The sequence below is a fragment of the Lipophrys pholis genome (genome assembly GCF_963383615.2).
Source record: "Lipophrys pholis genome assembly, chromosome: 2".
NCBI classification, from domain to species: Eukaryota; Metazoa; Chordata; class Actinopteri; order Blenniiformes; family Blenniidae; genus Lipophrys; species Lipophrys pholis.
The window spans coordinates 38,787,765-38,810,407 of NC_137636.1; the positions used below are offsets into that span (position 1 = coordinate 38,787,765).

Below are 22,643 nucleotides of genomic sequence, written 5' to 3' on the forward strand. Positions count from 1 at the left end.
TGATTCAACATTCAGGTTTTTGTGTGTTTTGTTCTTGTGCCTGCCCAACAGGCAAGACACTGGCCATTTTCTTGAAACCCTATTGCTCATAGCCAAATGGTATTTCATTGAAATGTGTATTAAATGAGTGTAATATGAGATGTTGTCCCTCTCTCTGCAGCCACCCAAAAAGAGAGGCTCCAGCAAAAAGCCCGCCCAGGAAAAGACACCGACACTGTTAAATGGACTGACCAAGGACGAAATGTCCATGGAGCAGGTCAGAGCCTTGGACATGTGTTTTCTGGACTTGTACTGTGTACTATCAAAACAGGTCATTTTAAGTAGTGTGTATTTGATACTTTGTGATGATGTAATTTAAATGGTTTAAAGAAATCAGCTGATATGAACTGCCTTAAAGAGAAAGTTATAAGCCAAAGGATTAATAGCTATATTTCTGTGTGGCTTGGGGTCAAAGTTTAAGTTGATGAGCTATAGTTTTAAGTATCATCAAGTAATTTGTTTTAACTTGATGGTTTTATAATTAATCTAGAAAAAATGTAATCAAAAAACTGTCTGCCTTCCTTCATAATGAAAACGATAGAATGCAAATCTTCCATCATAATTTGTTCTTCTGTTAATCTCTGTCTAAAATGTCCTAAAGACTTGGTCATTTTCATGAAGCAAAACGAGGCAGGTAAACTACGGTAAACTCCACCGGATGAAGCTTTTTGCTTCTGATGAACAATAAAAGCACTTAGTTGTTCAATAAGGAATCTAAATAAGCACGTCAGCATGTTGTCGCTGTGCTAAGCCTGCAGTACCGCCGCTCTCTGTATTTCAGCTGGAGGAGTTCATTGTGCGCCTCCGAGAAGATCTGGACCGAGAGCGAGAAGAGAGGAACTACTTCCAGCTGGAGCGAGACATGAACCAGAGCTTCAGCCAAGTCCAAGAGAGAAAGCTGGCAGAGGTCAAGGCAGAGCTGCAAAACCTGGAGAAGGAAATGGAAGAGGATGAGGCTCATCAGCAGGCAGAGGTCAAGGTAAAGACCAACAGAAAATAACTTAACAACCAAAATACATGAACAAAACCAATAAACAGAGCAAAGCAAAACCAACAAAATAAGTAAATAGATCAATAATAGCAGATCCCAAAAGGAGCAGGACGAAGCTTCGGTTTATCTCCTCCTCCCCCTTCTCCACCCTTCTCCATCAGTCATTCTACACCCCACTGGTTACTAAACATATGGATCCATCCAAATTAACCAGAAAACTAGCCAATCAGTCATCAATCATCTTTACACCAGTGTCTCCAGCTCGTCCTCCCAGTACTTTGGGAAAACCAGCTGTTGTGCTGTTTGTTGAACTGGCTCGTGATTGGACGCTGCCTGAGCTCCGCCTCCAATCTGTTTCACAGCCACACTCCACCAATCCCAAGACTGAAGGACTTTCTCGTTGTGGCAAATCTGCCGTGTTTTAACTTTAAATCCCCTCCACCTCTAACCTCCACCTCTGTTCCAAAACAAGCTCTGGATATTTGTAGGAAGTTGGTTGTTTATTGCTTTAAACATCATTGGTGTAGTTTGAGGTTGTGCTCTTGGCTTTGCTGACAATTCCTTTCTCAATCCTCAATACTTGAGTGAAAGGACGAGTTTGCCAGGAGAGGGCAGTGTTCCATGTTGAATTCATTGTATGGCTGGTCGGGGGTTTGTGTCTCCTCCCAGGTGAACAAACAGAAGATGAAACACCTGCTGTTCGAGCACCAGAACACAATCTGTGAGCTGGAAGCAGATGCTGTCGTCTCTGGCGAGGTGGAGCGCAAAGAGCAAGACAGAGTGGAGAAGGAGCTTCACCAGGAAACCTGGGAGTTCATGGTGGATACTCAGAGCCTCCAGTATGAAACCCTTGTTGAGGAACTGAAAATGGTTTGTATGCTTTGTTTCTCTTAATGTTCCCCAAGACGTATGAACTAAATGATCATCTGAACGCCAACCACCGCTTGATTTGAACAGAAACACCATGAAAAGATGGCTGCCACAAAGAAGAAGTGGGAAGACGCTTTGGCAGGTAAATGGTTTTAGAGTTCAGACTCAGCATCTCGTGCTGTGAGAGTAAATCACAAAACTGATGCTTGTCCCACGTTTTGAGCAGAACTTGCAGAGAAGTCTACGAAAGAGTTCCTGCTGATGCAACAAGAGCAGGAACACCTGAGGGAGACGGCGATCAGCGAAAGGGAGCACGCGTGGAACAGCCACATCGCTGCTCTGCAAGAAGAAACGGACCAAACCTTCCAGATTGGGCCCGAGGACATCAGGGACAAGGAGATGCAGGTCATGAAGTTGATGGTACGAACACAGAATTAACTTCCTGATGCCCAAAACGTACACTACCGTTCAGCAGTTTGGGCTCACTTAGAAATGTCCTTATTTTTGAAAGAGAAGCAGTTTCTTTCAATGAAGATACTTTAAAGTAATCAGAAATACACTCTATACATTGTTAATGTAGTAAATAACTATTCTAGCAGCAAATGTCTGGTTGTTGGTTCAATACCTACAGAGGTGTATAGAGGCCTGTCCCTCCAGTGTTCTAATGCTCCAATGTGTTGCTCGTTGTGTCAGAAGGCTGATGGACGATTAGAAAACCCTTGAGCAATCATGTTAGCACAGCTGAAAACAGTTTAGCTGCTGAGAGAAGCTATAAAACTGAGCTTCCTCTGAGCAGCTGGAGGATCTGGAGCATCACATGTGTGGTGGATTCAGGCTCCAAATGACCAGAAAAAGAACTTTCATGTGAAACTCGACAGTCTGTTCTGGTTCTTAGAACTGAAGGCTATTCCATCACCAGGAAAGTGAAGATTTCCTCCAACGGTGTGTCCTCCTCCCTCCAGAGAACAGCACAAACAGGCTCTAACCAGAGTAGGAAGAGAAGTGGGAGCAGGAAGAGAAGTACATTAGAGTCTCTAGTTTGAGAAATAGACGCCTCACAGGTCCTCAACTGGCAGCTTCATTAAATAGTACCCGCTAAACGCCAGAGTCTACCTCTCCAGTGAAGAGGCCACTCCGGGATGCCGGCCTTCAGGGCAGAGTGGCAAAGAAAAAGCCAAATCTGAGACTGGATAATAAAAGAAAAGATAAATATTTCTTACTCATGTGATGATAAGACATCATCGACTGTGATCATGTTTGACATTGATGTGGATCAGGTCTCGCTTTTGTCTTTTCTTACATGCCGTGCATGTTTTTCTGTCTTTTTTTGACATTTTCTAGAAAAGCATCAGCGAAAAGAAGAAGGTGCAGGAACGTAAGGAAAAGGAGCTGAGCACTCTCCTGCAGGAAAACAAACATCTTGAAGAGTTGGTCACAGAAGAGGAAAACAAACAATCTGGTGTTCAGAAGAAAATGAAATACTACTCTGAGAAAACGGTCAGTGTCATTATGTGCCTTTGTAATTTCTGCTGTGCAGCATGAGCCTTGTTCCATACAGTTTATGTACTTTTGATAGGACACCTTCGACAAGGCCAAGATCAAGAAGCTGACGGCTATGAGACGAGAGGAGGAGGCACTTCTAGAGAAGTTCAACAAGCTTCAGCTGGAGAAGGAAGAAATCCAGAGGACACTTCTTGAGAGGATGCAGCAGAAGGCCGATGTGGAGAGCTTGAGGCTGGAGGAGGAGGTGCAGGCGCCGGCCCTCAGTGTGGAGGAGACGCAGGCTCAGCTCAGCTCAACGCTTTCAGCTTCCAACCTGGACCCCCCTGCTCTCAGACGGATCACTGGCCAAGCTCCGGTACTGCTTCACACTTTCTCCTCACTCATATATACTGTCCTCTAACCACGGACTCTCCATGGAATTCACATCGTTCTAAGACTTCCTGAGGCCCACGTTTCATTCATAACCAAGAAATGTGTGTTTTTCTTTTGTAGGAGAGTTTTGACTCTTCAAATACTGCCGTCAAAAACAGAAAAGGTTTGTGGTTTGGTATTTCCTGAACATATATTTCTGTATGAACGTGACGGTTTATTCCCCAGATGAAAACATGCAGTTACTTTAACCTCCTAACACCCGAACTCTTAAAAGGCATGCGATGTTAATTTCTCTTTTCTATTTTGGCTAATAGTCTCAGGGAATTGCAGGAGGGACCCCAGCACAGACTCAGAGTTCCATAAAATCAGGTTTATTGCACAGACGTCCAGGGAACAGGAGGAACCGCAGGGGACACAAGAGCGACATGGAGACAAGACGAGCCGACCAGGACAATAGAGGGAGAGAGGTTTAAATACACTGGGAGGGGGGGACACAGGTGGAACACCATGATGGGAGCACACAGCGGGAGAAGGCCATTGGTTAATTGGAAACATGAGGCAAGACACACAGGGGCAGACAGAGACCTGAGAGTACCCCCCCCCTTCAAGGGCCGGCACCTGACGGCCCAAAGACAAGGGGGGGCATGGGGGCCTCCCGACAGAAGACCACGGGGACTACAAATAGAAGGCCACAGTTGCCTCCAAAGAAAAGGCCACGGGGGACTGGAGGAGAACACAGGAACCTAGAGGCTGGGGTGTGGGATGGACTGGAATCTACAGACTTGGGGATGGGGGGCCAGGAATCTACAGACTGGGGGGGGGGGGGGGGGGGGGGGGGGGGGGGGTGGTCCTGGAACCTACAGTCTGTGGGGGGGGGGGGGGGGGGGGGGGTTGACACTGGAATCTACAGACTGAGGGGGGTGACCAGGACCTAGAGAACCTGCTGCTCAAGAGGACTGGGGAAACAGGCCAGACGGGAACAGGTCACAGGGGAAACAGGCCGTCGTCGTCCTGGGCAGGTCACAGGGATTCCTGAAGCAGTGATGTGAAGTGGATCTGGGTGAGTCCGCTGGGTCCATGATGGTCGGCTTGTTCTGTCAAGGAATTGCAGGAGGGACCCCAGCACAGACTCAGAGTTCCATAAAATCAGGTTTATTGTACAGAAGTCCAGGGAACGAGGAAACGCAGGGGACACAAGAGCGACATGGAGACAAGACGAGCCGACAAAGTCAACAGAGGTTCTATTTTACATAACGCGTATGCTGTGAGTAAGATGTACTTAACATTCTATAATATATGCACAGCTAATTAAACACTTGTGCTAAATGCATTATTACATATAATTCAATTCAATTTTATTTGTAAAGCTCTAAATCACATCAACAAACATCTCAGAGCCTCTTACAATGATAGAGAACAACAGAACCCAACTAAACCTTCCAGAACCTCTTACAATGATAGAGAACAACAGAACCCAACTAAACCTTCCAGAACCTCTAACAATGATAGAGAACAACAGAACCCAACTAAACCTTCCAGAACCTCTTACAATGATAGAGAACAACAGAACCCAACTAAACCTTCCAGAACCTCTTACAATGATAGAGAACAACAGAACCCAACTAAACCTTCCAGAGCAGCAGATGGAACAAGCAACAGAGGAAACCAGGAAGAAGTCCCTCTCAGGAAGAAAGGGGGCGGAGCCTAGACTCTGGAAGGGGGGGGGGGCATCCACCTTGACCGGTTGGGGGGAGAAGTACATGGGATAGGACAGGGAGAGAGAGGAATAGAAGAGGGAGAGAGAGAGGAATAGAAGAGGGAGAGAGAGGAATAGAAGAGGGAGAGAGAGAGGAATAGAAGAGGGAGAGAGAGAGGAATAGAAGAGGGAGAGAGAGGAATAGAAGAGGGAGAGAGAGAGGAATAGAAGAGGGAGAGAGAGGAATAGAAGAGGGAGAGAGAGAGGAATAGAAGAGGGAGAGAGAGGAATAGAAGAGGGAGAGAGAGAGGAATAGAAGAGGGAGAGAGAGGAATAGAAGAGGGAGAGAGAGAGGAATAGAAGAGGGAGAGAGAGAGGAATAGAAGAGGGAGAGAGAGAGGAATTGAAGAGGGAGAGAGAGGAATAGAAGAGGGAGAGAGAGAGAGGAATAGAAGAGAGAGAGAGAGAGAGAGAGAGGAATAGAAGAGAGAGAGAGAGAGAGAGAGAGAGGCAGACAGGCCAGAGAAGTACAAATACTAAGAAAAGTCTCTGATGAGCGTTGGTCTGATGATGAACCAATCTCAGTCTGGAGTTTAAGGGCCGTGCCGTTGTGGGGGGGTCCTGGTGCTGTGGGGGGGTCCCGGTGCTGTGGGGGGGTCCCGGTGCAGTGGGGGGGTCCCGGTGCTGTGGGGGGGGTCACGGTGCTGTGGGGGGGTCCTGGTGCTGTGGTGGGGTCCCGGTGCTGTGGGGGGGTCCCGGTGCTGTGGGGGGGTCCCGGTGCAGTGGGGGGGTCCCGGTGCTGTGGGGGGGGTCACGGTGCTGTGGGGGGGTCCTGGTGCTGTGGGGGGGTCCCGGTGCTGTGGGGGGGTCCCGGTGCTGTGGGGGGGTCGGGTAGTAGGACCGTGGTAACTCCACTCTGTGAGTCTTGGGTCTGATCCCCTGGATCCTGCTCCCCTCCTGTCAGGATCTGGTGGCTCCAGTAATGTTGTTACACAGAGAGAAAGAAAGAAAGACAAGAAACAGAAGCTCCAAATGTAGAGTTCCTCCCTTTAACGGGAGAGAGGAAATCCCCTCAGCAGTCTAGGCCTAGAGCAGCTCAACTTAGTGCTCCTATTTTATTCCTAATGAGAAGCTCTATCAAAGAGGAAGCCGTTTAGTCTCCTCTTAAATAAACTAATGGTGTGGGCCCTTCGGACCGAGGCTGCTAGTTGATTCCAGAGTAAAGGAGCCATATGGCTGAAACTCCTGCCTCCTCTTTTACTTTGAAGGACTTTAGGGATTACCAACAGTCCTGCATCCTCAGAGCCAAGGGCTCGTGGAGGGTGAGACCCTTCTAGAAGTTTCTCCATATAGGACGGAGCCTGGTGATGAAGAGTTTTAGATGTGATCAGAAGGATCTTGAATTCTATTCTAGATTTGATGTGAAGCCAGTGTAAGGATGCTAAGACTGGGGAGATGTGCTCTCTTCTTCCAGTTCTGGTTAGTAAACCTGCAGCAGCGTTCTGCTCTAGCTGGAAGATCCTAACAGAGGAGTTTGGACATCCTGACATTAGGGAGTTACAATCATCTCATCTTGAAGTCACAAAGGCAGGAAGCATTTGTTCTGCATCTTTGAAGGACAAGAAGTTTCTCATTTTTTCAATATTCCTTAGATGGAAGAAGGCTGTCCTGGAGACATGTTTAACATGGGACATAAAGGACAGATCCTGATCAGAAATAACACCCAGGTTCCTAATATCACTGTTAGAGGTTAAGGTAATATTATCTAAGGTAATCAGACTATCTGAAAAGTAATCCCTGAGCTTTTTAGGACCTAGGATTAGAACCTCAGTCTTGGATGTGTTGAGCATTAAGAAGTTGATAGACATCCAGGACTTAACGTCCCTGAGGCAGGACTCTAGTTTAACAAGTTGGTCGGCCTGATTGGCTTTAACTGATAAATAGAGCTGAGTATCATCTGCATAACAATGAAAGTTAATGTTGTGTTTCCTAATAATATTTCCGAGTGGTAACATCTAGAGATTAAACAATCTGGGTCCGAGGACGGAGCCTTGTGGTACTCCACACAGGACCCCTTCATGTATTGAAGATTTGTTATTTACATGAACAAATTGAAAGCGGTCAGATAAATATGATTTAAACCAGTTTAAGGCTAAGTTTTTAATGCCGACGGCATCTTCTAATCTCCTTAAGAGTATATTATGATGGACAGTATCAAATGCAGTACTAAGGTCCAGAAGAACTATATATAAACATATACACATCGTCTAATACCTTCATCCCTTTGCACAAGTACAGTCCCACATATAAATCTCCATGTACCATACAAGCACAATACACACAAACAATACACACAAACAATACACACAAACACTACAAGCGAGACGAGCAAAACTAATGAATGCAAGGAAAGAAACGAACAATAGAAATATCCAAAATAAACGAGACATTTGCCCCTAAAATACCCAGTGACTGGCCGCACCTTCTTCATCCTCATACCTTTTGAAAATCATATTTTTATACAGCATTTTAAACTGTCTCATATTTGGACATTACTTCAGTTCCACAGTAAACCTGTTCAGTACTCTCACCCCGCAGACTGAGAGACAAAACCCTTTTCTGGTCCTACGAAATCTTTAAAGTTACATTTCCTCCTTAGATTGTGACTCTTCATCATTTTTGAACAATTGTTGAGTATTCTCTGGTAGTAGATGATGTTTTGCTTTGAACATTGTTTGTGCTGTTTGGTACTGCACAATGTCAGTAAGCTTGAGTAATACTGTGTTTGTGCTGTTTGGTACTGCACACTGTCAGTAAGCTTAAGTAATACTGTGTTTGTGCTGTTTGGTACTGCACACTGTCAGTAAGCTTGAGTAATACTGTGTTTGTGTGTTCCTGATAACCGGCTTTGTGAAGGATCCTATTGCTCTTTTCTGAAGGGTATTTATTGAAGATAATGTGGTTTTGTAGTTGTTGCTCCAAACTTCAGCACAGTACTGCAAATAAGGGGAGAGTAGTGAGCAGTATAGAGTATGGAGTTCTTTGCTTTATTCAGTACTGCGATGTTTCTTGAGACTTTACTCTGTATATGTTTGATATGTGGTTTCCAGCTCATTTTGTCGTCTATAAATACCCCCAGAAATTTAATTTCGTGAACTCTCTCAATTTCTACCCCCTCTACTTTTATTTTTACCTCTGCTCATTTTATAATTGCCAAATAGCAATATTTTTGTCTTTCCTAAATTTAATGAGAATCTGTTGCTGTCAAACCATTTTTTTAATTTGTTCATTTCTGTAGTTATTTCCTCCTGTAATTGTACTTTATTATCCCCTGAGTGAAAAATATTAGTGTCATCAGCAAACAGTACAAAATGTAGTAGCTTAGAAACCTTATACATATCATAAATATATAAAAATTTCAGTTGACAAGCATTCCAGAACATTATCCACCACAGTGGTCATTCCCTCTAGAACCTTAAAATCTAATGTTTTATCTATATATAAAGCCACTCCTCCACCACCTTTGTTTCCTCTGTTTTTATATGTGAGTTTATAACCCTCCGTTTCAAAGTTTATTCCTCTTTCAATATTCATCCATGTTTCTGATATTGCAATGATATTGACAGGTTGTGAAAAAGTATTCAGATAATCCTTAATTTTTTAGAAATTTGCATATAAGCTTCTACTGTTAAAATGAATAATTGATAATTTACCCATAGATTTGACCTCCTGGTTGTATTGATCTTCTGTATAGTAGCAGCAGGTATTGTTAATGGTGGAGAAAGAGTTATTGTTCGGGTCTAGATCCTGTTCCAAGTCCAGAATGTTGTAATCGGTGTACTCAAAAGTTTTCAGCTCCAGTTCTTGGCAGATCCATGATGCTCTTCTGCTGTTTCCTAACAGCAGAAAGTTCCTCTGTGATGAAGTTGAGAGCCTGTTTTATCTCCTCAACTCCCTCCATCGACGGTGCTTTCCTTGGGAGCCTATTGCTGTCTTCGCCGCTGACACTCGGATCCAGGCTAAAAGCGAGCCACTCCGGGTTGTCAGAACTCGTCTTGGTAGCAATATCAAAAAAGTTCCCAAGCTGTCAAACACCGAGCTGTCACTATCAGTTGAGGGTACTGCCCTTCGGACTGTCCCTTTCTCCCCGGGTCTTCACTGGTCTGTGGCAGCCAAAGAAACAGCCCGGCTTTTGACCCATGTGGCCCGCCTGGGGCTACGGGTGAACATGAAGAAGAGCTGTCTGGATCCCTCCCAGTGGGTTACATATCCGAGGATCAACCTGAATGCCGTCACCATGACGGCAAGCTTAGTAGCCGGACGGGTGGACGACATCCTTTCCTCCCGGTCCCATTTCAGGGTAGGCAGGACATTGCCTCACATTCAGTTCCTGAGCCTTGCAGGCAAACTGACAGCGGCATCACGGGTTACTGGGCCTGTTGGCTCTTCGGCCTTTCCAGATATGGATCAACAGCCTCCACCTGCATGCAGGTGGAGGCCTCGGAGGGTCAAGGTTACCTGGAGGTGTGCCTGATCTCTAACCCCGTGGGGAGAGAGGTCATTTCTGGCGAGGGGGGTCGCCCTGGGCGCCATTCCATCTTGCAGAGAGACGATGACGGTGGACGCTTGCCCGGCAAGTTGGGACGCCGTATGGCAGAAGCGGACTGTGCGGGCCCTGTGGTCGGCCAGGGACAGCACCAGGCACATAAACGTGCTGGAACACTTTATGCCCTTCATAAAAGAAAGGCACGTCCTTGTCCGGTCGGACAACATGGCGGCGGTGGCACAAATAAACCACCAGGGGGGCACCAGGTCACTGAAGCTACTGCGGGTGACAGAGGGTCTCCTAGGCTGGGCGGTTCCCCGGCTGGCCAGCCTGAGAGCAATGTATGTGCCGGGGGAACAGAACCAAGTGTTGGATTTCCTCTCTCGACTGGGACCCCTGCCCAGCGAATGGAGGCTTCACCCCGAGGTGGTGGAAAACCTCCGGGAACTTTTCGGAAAGGCAGAGGTAGGCCTCTTCGCCTTGGAGGAGTCAGCCCACTGCCCCCTCTGGTTCTCCTGGACGGAAACCTCCAGCCCCCTTGGGCAAGACGCCATCGCACACAACTGGCCACGAGGGCTGCTCTATGCGTTCCCCCTCTGCCCTTGATCATGCCAACACTACACAGGGTCTTCGAGCAGGGCCACAGCCTGCTGCTGGTGGCTCCTCGGTGGCCGGGGAGGACCTGGTTTGCCCTGCTGTGCAGGCTCTGTCACCGTCAGCCATGGAGAGGAGGAGAGAGATCTCCTCTCTCAAGTGGTGGATCAGATCTGGCACCCGGATCCTGGGCATCTCCAGCTGTGGGCCTGGCCATTGCAGGGGCCGACCTGCTGTTGAAGGACTGTAACGATGCGGTAAGAGCCACCATCCTGAACGCGTTGGCACCTTCCACCCAAACTCAATATGAGAACAAGTTCGGAACTGCTATGGCCAGTTCGGGCCCTGGAGACTCACATTAACGCTACATCACGCATACGCCGATGCGAGCAGCTGTTTGTTTGTTACGGTGGCCCTAGGCAGGGCAGGGCCTTGTCGAAACAGAGGCTATCCCACTGGGTGGTGGACATCATTACGCATGCCTACATGGCCAGTGCTCCCCCCACCACCATCCAGGGTGAGATGTCACTCAACGAGGAGTGTGTCTACTTCATGAGCTGCCCTGAAGGGGGTACCCATTGAGGCAGTCTGTGCTGCCGCCTCGTGGACCTCACCCAGCACATTTACCAGATTCTACAGAGTAAACGTGGCTACGCCTCCTCCTCTGGGAGCGGTCTTGGGCGTCACTCTATCAGCATCCAGTGTGTGAGGTGGGTATCGGGAGTCCTCATGACACTGTTGACATTGCTCATCCAGTGCTAAAGCACTACCTCTGGCGGTCATCCGGGATTCATAGAACCGTAGTTACGTACGTAACTTTAGGTTTAAATACACTGGGAAGGGGTGGACACAGGTGGTACACAACAATGGGAGCACAAAGAGGGAGAAGGCCATTGGTTAGTTAGAAACATGAGGTGACACACAGGGGGTTATAGACCTGACAAATTGGGACCTGATGACTGTAAAAACAGAGAATTATATTATTACAGGAAGAGCAAGTGACAGACTGAGGATTACACAATAAAGCAGGAAGTGAACATAGAGTGTGAGACGCGGACTTGACGAACACACACAAAGACACAGACCCTTACAACATGATGTAGTTTCTGAGAAACATGATTTCTCCTCAGTGCAAAACCAAAATGAGAAACAAGTTTTCCTTTTTGATCAGTAAAGTTAACTTGTAGTGCTGCTAACAGCTGCAGGAAAACATATGCCTGTAATAAAGTAAAAACACATTCTAAATGTTTTGTTACTATTCTAAACTATTAACGCCAATTTTTGAACATGGCATGAAACATGAAACACTTAACTTGCTTTCCAAAACTGCTCCTTCAAACTTTCCCATTTGAACAGCTTCACACCTACTGTCTGTGTGAAAGGCTGTGGAACATTTACGATGTGCCTGTAAGCAGAGGAACACCTTGCATGGAACACAATGCACTGGAGTTTTCCCTGAGCAGCCTTTTGCTCTGGACCGGGCTGCATTTTTTCATGTTTACCACCTCTGGACGATGTGCATTAGCCGTCCTGCGGACTGAGACATGGGGCACTGCCTCCACTGGACACCGTTTCCCTTGGACCGAAACATCTGGGCCATCTTCCTGCTCTGACAAGTCAGAGTTGTCATTGTCATGTGACCCAAGAAGGTCATGGCCGCTTCCATACGAAATTCAAGGAACTGCATGATGTTCTTCTTTGAAGTGCCAAACCCACTGAGGTCTTTAGGGTACAGTAACCAGCTGTTGGCTAAAGCCAGGTCGGTAAAGTGCCTCAGCATCAGCAGTGTCCATTTCTTTGTACAGCCATTCATGCGATAGGAACTCATCATTCTATCAAGGTCAACCCCACACATCTTGGAGTTGTTTTCACAGATAATACTTGGTCGTGAGATGGTCACATATCTTTTCATTCTCTTGTCCCATCTCATTCTTGACATCGTCAATACCAGTTTATTGTCATACGACTCATCCTCAGTGGTAACTTGGGCTGAGGTACCTCTTCCGTCTGCTTTCATTTCTTTGTCAGTGGGTAGCTTCTGCACTGCTGCAGCGACCCGATTCTTCATAACTGGACCAGTTAGATGGACCTGTTTCTTCATCATGTGTTCCACACCTCGAATGGATGTGAAAAACCGATCACAAGACACTTTTGTATTCGGACGCACGGTTTGAGACTGACAATCTATCACCAAGCCCCCCAAACCCAGATCCTCTGGTTCTTCAACCAGTAGAACCAGAGGTTGGAGTGCATGTGCACCTTGGTAAATGTCAAAGTCCAGCACAATACCATCTGCTGTTGCACAAAGTTTTTAATGCCAACTGGGTTTGGCTTCATTGGCAGATATCGTCACCACGGACAAGCTCCTGTGAATGGAGTCATCTGCTCATCAATGGAAACGTTCTTGAGGGCTTGGTCCTGGTGTTGTCTCTTCTGGGACATTGCTTGAGACGTCATCCTCATCTTGCTGTGCCCGAGAGCGACGCCTGGGAGGGCGTGATCTGTCATTGTCCCGATCTGAACGATATCCTTGATATTCTCTGACTTGTCTCCACCCAAGCAACTCCAGTACCTGTGAGGCAGGATAATACTCTGGAAAAAAACATCATTGCAAAAATCTAATAAAAACCTATGTAGATTTATTTATAAAACATGCCATATCTACTTGTACTGTATTAAACTATTTCTTTCTACCAAAATCATCCCAAAATACAATTTCAAAATGAATTCCCTCTGTCCACATTTGTGGACATGTTCAACAAAACTATTAGGACTAAGTCCTTCTGTACACATACGTGTACATCATGTATAACAGCATGGTAAGTCCTTACAGTAAGTCCTTACAGTTACTAACTTTTGTGACATTTGACTTCAATAACACTTATCTATATATATCTATATCTATATATCTAAATATATATCTATATATACTGTATATATATCTCTGAACAAAAATCAGCCGTGGAATCTGATTGAATTCTTTACCTGGTCGACGTTTGGATCGGAAGTGGCCGAAGAAACTTCTGGGTGTATCGTCAGCCATCTTGAATCCAACCTGTAATGTGTTATACTCTTCTTCCACCACTGAGTGGTAGTATGATGTCCTCGTAAGTGGACACCAGGCCCTTGTACATCAAAATGTAGTATTGTGGTCTAGACACCTGAAAATGTGAAGTCCACATATGTGGACGCCAGGTCCTCGGAGGTTTCATTTTGTCTTCATGTTAATATTCAACTGATGTAAATGTTTCTCTTGCAGACTCGACAGGATTCACTGCTGACCTGTGAATCTAAGAACAGCCTCTCCGCTATTATGTTCTGTGTTGCTTTAAATAAAAGCCATTCTTAATGGAATCTCTGTCACCATTAATTGCTGCTCCTGCCGTCACTGTTTACAAATGCAATCCTCACAAGACTACAACATATCCCATCATGCCTCAGTAGGTAGGATGGGAGTGCAAAGGGACAGAATCAGCAAGACAACAGCTCCCTTCTTTCTTTTAACATCATGTTGGCACCTGAAAGACCACGTGGGTTTATAATGCTTTTCTTTTTAGTTGATATTTCATTCGACATCAGGTGTTCATTTTCTGTTTGTGCAGTTAGTTATATTTGCCAGCAGGGGGCAGAGTGAAAACTGTGGCAAATGACAGCCAGAGGGAAGAAGTGAAAGTATTTTTCTAGTTTTGGAGACGAAGCCACATTGAGTGTGCCTTCTCGGTGCTTCATGGACACTTGAATATCTGTTCCTGTCAAGCTGGTGATTAATAAAGTGAACTCTTTTTCACACCACGTTGATGTCGTCTGAGTAATAATAACAATAATGACAAAACACAATTTCTACTTCCCTACAGCAGCAAAACTTAGTATACACACTATTAGTGTATGTAATGGAAATGCAAAGAATAAACCAGCAGTAGTCAAATGTACCATTCTAAAGATAGCACTACTTAACCTTGATAACACACAGCTTGGATTAGTAAAATTATATTTCACTCCTGAACAAATATGCATCAAAGAAAATTAACAGAAAAAACAAAAGATGCAATAACAGCATAATGACTATGTCGCCCAGCTGTAGTACAATGTTATTGTTTTTAGACATTTTACAGTGTTTCCTCTGCAAGTTTTATTTTATTTTATGGCTTAGGGTATGTCCGAATTGTCCCTCCTATCTCCTTATCTATGGACTTCACCTTAACCCCTGGATGACATCACGGGGTTCAGGAAAGGTGTTAGGAGGCTTCCTAAAGGAGTTAGTAAAGGTGTTAGGATGCTTACTAAAGGAGTTAGTGAAAGGTGTTAGGAGGCTTCCTAAAGGAGTTAGTAAAGGTGTTAGGAGGCTTCCTAAAGGAGTTAAGGAAAGGTGTTAGGAGGCTTCCTAAAGGAGTTAGTGAAAGGTGTTAGGAGGCTTCCTAAAGGAGTTAGTAAAGGTGTTAGGAGACTTCCTAAAGGAGTTAGTGAAAGGTGTTAGGAGGCTTCCTAAAGGAGTTAGTGAAAGGTGTTAGGAGGCTTCCTAAAGGAGTTAAGGAAAGGTGTTAGGAGGCTTCCTAAAGGAGTTAGTGAAAGGTGTTAGGAGGCTTCCTAAAGGAGTTAGTGAAAGGTGTTAGGAGGCTTCCTAAAGGAGTTAAGGAAAGGTGTTAGGAGGCTTCCTAAAGGAGTTAGTGAAAGGTGTTAGGAGGCTTCCTAAAGGAGTTAGGAAAGGTGTTAGGAGACTTCCTAAAGGAGTTAGTGAAAGGTGTTAGGACACTTCCTAAAGGTGTTAAGGAAAGGTGTTAGGAGGCTTCCTAAAGGTGTTAGTGAAAGGTGTTAGGAGGCTTCCTAAAGGAGTTAGTAAAGGTGTTAGGAGACTTCCTAAAGGAGTTAGTAAAGGTGTTAGGAGACTTCCTAAAGGAGTTAGTAAAGGAGATCACGGTGGTGAGGCAGTCAGACTTTCACTTAGTGACGTCATAATAAAGCGACGGCGGCTCTAGTTAGTGACGTCATGGTGGGGAAAGAACTACAAGTTTCTGAAAATGAACTACAAAAAGTTCCTCTGGGTTCTAGATGATTTCAAGTGGTTCTAGGCAGATTATTGCTTTGGTAACTTACATGATCTGCTCCTTTTTCAGTCATCCTGAGTTTCCCTGAACGCTCCGATGAGCGGGTTCCTTTAAATGTTGTCGCCGCAAGGAATTGTGGGGGAACATGAGCTGGTCTCCTTTGGTAAAGGAACCATCAGTGGTTCCTAGGCTAAAGGAGGTTCTAAAGGAAGCATCAGTGGTTCCTAGGCTAAAGGAGGTTCTAAAGGAAGCATCAGTGGTTCCTAGGCTAAAGGAGGTTCTAAAGGAAGCATCAGTGGTTCCGAGACTAAAGGACGTTCTAAAGGAAGCATCAGTGGTTCTGAGGCTAAAGGAGGTTCTAAAGGAAGCATCAGTGGTTCCTAGGCTAAAGGAGGTTCTAAAGGAAGCATCAGTGGTTCTGAGGCTAAAGGAGGTTCTAAAGGAAGCATCAGTGGTTCCTAGGCTAAAGGAGGTTCTAAAGGAAGCATCAGTGGTTCCTAGGCTAAAGGAGGTTCTAAAGGAAGCATCAGTGGTTCTGAGGCTAAAGCAGGTTCTAACGGAAGCATCAGTGGTTCCTAGGCTAAATGAGGTTCTAAAGGAAGCATCAGTAATTCCTCCAGACAGACTGAACTAAATCTAACTAAAGAAGTTAACACCTACTGTATGAAAACATCTCCTTCTGACTGTGATAAACAATACTGTAAAACCTGTGATGGAGGGACGCCCTACAATCCAAGGGCAAGTGTCCCCCGAAGACAGGTGTCTTCTCCTCAGAGGGACGGGTCACCAGGACAAATTTTAGGACCAGTTGATATTGAAGGAACCAAACACCAAATATGTTCTGGTTATTTAAAAGCACATAAGATAAGATAAGATATCCCTTTATTTATCTCGCATGTGGAGAAATGTGCAGTGGTACAGCAGGACAGTACAGAGAAAGAAGTACACATAGCAGGAACTAAAAAAAAAGCAGATAAAAATACAATATAATAGAAAATATGCACACGGTGCCTATAAGTGTGGACATGTACAGAATATGGGGGTGGATGTATTTTACATAGTAAATACGTTCTTATAGATTATTATAGTTATTGCACCACTTCTTGCCCAGTTGGAGTGGAGTGATATTGTCTGGTGGTGGTGTGCAGTGGTCTACTGGGAGCAGGCTTGGTTGAAGAGTCTGACTGCAGCAGGGAGGAAGGACCGGCGGAGTCTCTCCTTCAGACACCGCGGGTGGAGAAGCCTGTCACTGACGGAGCTGCCCAGTGATGTGACGGTACCATGTAGGGGGTGGGAGACGGTCTCCATCAGGGATGAAAGCTTCTTCAACATCCTCCTGTCTCCCACCACCTCCACAGGGTCCAGGGGGCAGCCCAGGACAGAGCTGGCCTTCCTCACCAGTTGGTTCAGTTGGTTCCTGTCTGCAGCCGGAGTGCTGCTGCTCCAGCAGACCACTCCATAGAAGATGGCTGATGCCACCAGAGTCATAAAAGGTCCTCAGGAGCGCCCCCTGCAGTCCAAAGGACCTGAGTCTCCGCAGCAGATGGAGTCTGCTCTGGCCCTTCTTGTAGAGAGCTTGTGTGTTGTCAGACCAGTCCAGTTTATTGTTCAGGTGAACACCCAGGTACTTAGAAGAGTCCACTATCTCAATGTCCTTTCCCTGAATGTTCACCGGTGTGGGGGGGGGGGGGGGGGGGGTCTCCGCCTGCGGAAGTCCACCACCAGCTCTTTGGTTTTACCCGCATTGATCTGGAGGTGGTTCCGCTGGCACCAGTCCACAAAGTCCAGGTTGAGTTCTCTGTACTCCGCCTCGTCGTCGTTGGTGATGAGGCCGATGATGGCGGAGTCATCAGAGAACTTCTGCAGGTGACAGGTGGATGTGTTGTGGGAGAAGTCTGCAGTGTAGAGGGTGAAGAGGAAGGGAGCCAGGACCGTCCCCTGTGGAGCCCCCGTACTGCAGATGACCAGGTCAGACACACAGTCCCGTGTCCTCGCAAACGGTGGCCGGTTGGTCAGGTAGTCCAGGAGCCAGGATGTGAGGTGCGGGTCGACTCCAGTGTGCTGCAGCTTGTCCCCCAGAAGCGTGGGCTGGATGGTGTTGAAAGCACTGGAGGAATCCTAGAACATGATCCTCACAGTGCTCCCAGCCCTCTCCAGGTGAGAGAGAGATCTCTCCATGAGGTAGAGGACGGCGTCCTCCACCCCGATGCCTGGCTGGTAGGCCAACTGCAGCTGGTCCATCGATGAGCTCACCAGGGGGCGCAGATGGAGAAGGACCAACCTCTCCAAGGTCTTCATCAGGTGTGATGTCAGCGCCACCGGCCTGATGTGGTTGAAGTCCTTGGGGCGGGAGGTCTTCGGCACCGGTACCACACAGGTCGTCTTCCAGAGCTGTGGTACTCTCCCCAGTTAAAGGCTCAGGTTGAACATGTGCCCCATGACCCCACTGAGCTGGTCTGCACAGGTTCTGAGGAGTCTGGAGCTGATGCCATCCGGACCGGTTGCCTTCCTGACCTAACTGAACCAATACAAAGATGTATACTATATAAATACATATACACAGGTATATAAGATGTGTACAATGTAAATACATATATACATGTGTATATAAGATGTATACAAAATAATTAATAATAACATTTAATTAACTTCAGGGACCACATACAGTCCAGTTTCATCCTGAGTGGACCAGACTGGTAAAATATTACTATAATAACCTTTAAATTTAATCTTCAAAGTTTTTCTTTGTTGTGGTCACAGTGTACGTGATGAAAATATCTAAAGTTTTGTAAGATCAAACAGTTAGTACTGAAAATGATTACAATCTCAACATAAAGTAAATTTTAATGAAACATTCTGCTGCAAAATACAATGAAATGTCAAAATAAAACTTGTATGAATCCTTAATAACCTCCTTGCTTGGTGGGACCAGACAGGAGCCTCTTGGTGGGTTTGGGCCGACGGGCCTTATGTCCTCTGCTGGAAAGGGAAAGTCAAACCTTCGTGGACGCAGAGGACGCATGACGTCAACGTCGGGCAGCAGAAGTGGAGATAGTTTCGGGATTGTTATGCTCATGGAAATGAGCCCAGAGTGGAGTTTGGATGGAGTCATGTAGCACCACGGCCCGGCACAGTATGAGGAATGAGGAAATCATGACTGCCGTCCCTCCAGCCGTCCCTCCAGCCGTCCCTCCAGCCATCCCTCCAGCCGTCCCCCCAGCCGTCCCCCCAGCCGTCCCCCCAGCCATCCCTCCAGCCGTCCCTCCAGCCGTCCCTCCAGCCGTCCCTCCAGCCGTCCCCCCAGCCGTCCCTCCAGCCGTCCCTCCAGCCATCCCTCCAGCCGTCCCCCCAGCCGTCCCCCCAGCCGTCCCCCCAGCCGTCCCCCCAGCCGTCCCTCCAGCCGTCCCCCCAGCCGTCCCCCCAGCCGTCCCTCCAGCCGTCCCTCCAGCCGTCCCCCCAGCCGTCCCTCCAGCCGTCCCCCCAGCCGTCCCCCCAGCCGTCCCCCCAGCCGTCCCCCCAGCCGTCCCCCCAGCCGTCCCTCCTTTCTGTTTAGTGAAGTGAGCCGCTCCGAGATTTTTATGGTCCCTCGTGTTGTGAACTTTACGGTAACGTCTCGGAGCAGAGTTAAGCTCTCGGTTTTCAAAAAAAAGGACATTTTGAAATGATATGGTTTCTACTTTGTTTTTGGAATATGGACTGATTACAAACTCTTGTTGTGGGAGACGTGATTCAACACAGATTTGGAATCTGTTACCTGGGAGTTATTAAGCTTAAAGGGGACATATCATGCTAAATCCACTTTTTTAGCCCTTAAATGCATTTTGTTGTATATTTAGAGTGTTTAGAAGTACAGAAAAGTTCAAAGTAGTCTCTTCAGGTGCTCCGTTGATATCTTTATATTCTGTTTTGGTCATATTTTGCGATCCGTTTCGATTTTTCTATTCTCTATTACGTTTTTTGAACAATGACGTCACAGTATTCCCGGCGGAACTGCCAAATTAGGACATCGACGTTTCGAGCAATCCGCCATTTTTGTTTCTCGCTGCGATTTTGTAGTCCAACCGAAGTTACGAGAGGATAAGTCGAAATGTTCGGTTGTTGGATGTAGTAACCCACAAGCTTCGTTACACCGTCTCCCAGCATCAGAACCTTTTCGAAGTGCCTGGTTAAGTTTTATTTTTCACAGAAATGTACCCACATCTGTGGGTAAGGTCATTTTTGTGTGCGCGAATCACTTTAAGGACGACTGCTTCAGCAACCTCCGCCAGTATAAAGAAGGATTTGCTGAAATACTTGGTCTGATTGAGCGGTCAGTTCCTTCTATCTATGGAGACGACGAACAGAGCACTTCGGTAAGCTGTATATAACGCTAAAAAGTGTGATGATAAGACGTCCCTGTCATTGTTTTGTTAGCATTAGCAGTTGCACCGTCTTCATATGTTAGCGCTGTGTGCTCATTTTAGATTAGAATGTAACTTCTGTGTTAAATAGTCGTTGTAATACAGGCAGTATTGTAGTAGTGGGCATGGATGGAGAAGTTAGTGTAAATATAGTAACACACCATTGCGTTACATCCATATGAAGACGTTGTTCTGCAGCTGCATCATGGTCATTTTCATCTGGCTCCGCCGGGTCCGACTCTGGCTCCAACATGTATGGCTGGATGGACAAATCTTCCCTTGTTGACATTTTGTAAATAATGTGTGAATATAAAGTTTCTGCGCTGCTAGATAATTCTATCTGTTCTATCGAACTACAAAGATGGCCGAACAGGGTGGAGTTGAACCGAGTGTCACCTCTGCAACCTGGAGAGGAGGCGGGGTATGAAGAGACCGCCCCAAAACGAGTTGCTCTCAGAAGCACATCAGAAAAGGGGTAGAAAAGGGGCCTGTGGAGCTCTAATAATGAGGAATTCAGACCCAAGCATTGCAGTTCCGCTTTATATAGACCACAACTGTATGATTTATATGTAAAAAGGAAGGATTTAAAAGCATGATATGTCTCCTTTAAGTGAAGTTGTTTTTTTTAAAATATGTGAATACTGTTAAAAACAGCCATTAAAAGTCCATAGAAAGGCCTGTACCTTCATCAGCTTATATACTTATGGGATACAATACAGACTTGGAGCTAGTAGGTCATATGACCTGGGAGCTATTGAGCAGAATTACTGTATTTTTCAATAATATTTTTATATTTTTGATAAAGATCAGTAAACTATAAATTAACGAAGTGTGTCTCAACAACCATGACTAGTTACACGATCCAACACTGATTTTGAGTCAGTGGGTCACATGACCTGGGAGCTATTGAGCAAAATTATAGTAATTTTTATGAAAATGAGTATATTTTTCTAAAAGACCATTAAATGCTAAATAAACGACGCGTGCAGCAGCCCCCAAGTGGCATCAGCAGCTCATCAATGGTGCTCAAGAGTTTACAGCTAGGATGTAGTATGATAAAATAAATGGTGGTTCCTGCAGGACACAGGGTGAAACGTGTAGGAACGTGAGAACAGAAAGGTTCTGTCAATGCTTGAACTTTGCTACAATAATTCAGTCTTTGAACAGCAGGGGCAGGAACAAATCACACACACACACACACACACACACACACACACACACACACACACACACACACACACACACACACACACACACACACACACACACACACACACACACACACACATTTTTCAGGCGGTACTGCGTTTAATGAATATATTCATTAAATAGGTTGGACTTGCAACACTCAGTGACTTACCAGGAGTACAACCTAAACCCATTGTGTTGTGGTTACACGAATTACCCTATAATTAATTATCATATCACACACAAATAAATACATACCCACAGGAATATGAAAACATTGACAAAGTAAAAGTAAAGCTTGTTTGTGAGAGGTGGGGGAAGCCGGGGACCCGCCAGCTCGTCTGTCGCAGGGAAGCGTTTTGGTTGGCCGACTCGTTTCGACGCCACACGGTTTGTAAACATTAGGGGAACATGTGGTGGCAGAAGATGAACTATTGGTGATAACTTACCTGCTAACGACTGATTTTGCCCTCATCTGGTATGTAACTATGTCATAACGTTTGTTAAAACGTATTTAACATGAAGCCACTGCAGCTAACGGCTAGCTTGTAGCATGTAGCTTCCCAGTTAGACGATAGTCGGGGTTTTTTCTGATTGTAGGACAGAACGCCCGGACGAAACGTCCACGGGGGAGAGTTCAGAATTATTTTGAGAAAATAAATTCTGTACAATGTACTTTTACATATTGTTGTTTCTAATTGATGTTGTATGTATATCTAGTATATGTCCATGTAAATTTAGTATCGTATCATATGGCTTTGTTTCTCTTTGTTTACATTCTCTTAATTGGCTTAATTGAAATCCAGTCCTTCAAATCTGTTATGCTGAGAAAACTAGTTATGGACGAGATGTCCGGAATCACATGGACAAGTTGTTTATATGCCTTATTATAATCAGTTAATTATTTGTAACAGTTCAGTGACCTCGGATGAATAGTAATGTATTTTTACACATAGAGACACATAGTTCCTTTGAAAAAGTAGCTCAGCATTGGTAAATGCCTCTGTTGGTAAAAACAAACAAATGGAAACAAATCAAAGCACGTATATGAACATGAAGGAGAAAAACCAGATGAATTCCTAGACACTGTCCAGCACCTGGTTGCACACTATTAGATAGAATTAGGAATAGTCTGTATTCCTTCAGGGAGAAAATCTGAGAAATCATGGCCAGGTGGGAAATCTCTCTCTCTCTCTCTCTCTCTCTCTCTCTCTCTCTCTCTCTCTCTCTCTCTCTCTCTCTCTCTCTCTCTCTCTCTCTATAAAGAAAAGAAAAATGTCCGATGCAAACATTCACAGAAAAGACTCAAAACATGTGTTTTCTATGTGTGTGTGTGTGTGTGTGTGTGTGTGTGGTAAGCATCTATTCCATGTGATGAGAAAGAGCTCATCTTAACTTTAAC

At 45.7% G+C, this 22,643-nt stretch overlaps 1 protein-coding gene across 1 annotated transcript; it reads left to right on the top strand.

Annotated features, from left to right (window-relative positions):
* Window positions 1-241: 241 nt before the first annotated feature.
* On the top strand, window positions 242-9,667 carry LOC308106739 (dynein regulatory complex subunit 4-like; the record flags this gene model as incomplete). The annotated part of the gene is made up of 8 exons (XM_080458648.1): window positions 242-256; window positions 821-1,018; window positions 1,700-1,900; window positions 1,988-2,042; window positions 2,127-2,320; window positions 3,242-3,397; window positions 3,477-3,758; window positions 9,644-9,667. The coding sequence occupies 8 exons, from the start codon at window positions 242-244 to the stop codon at window positions 9,665-9,667; spliced, it is 1,125 nt and encodes a 374-aa protein (XP_080314774.1).
* Window positions 9,668-22,643: the final 12,976 nt, after the last annotated feature.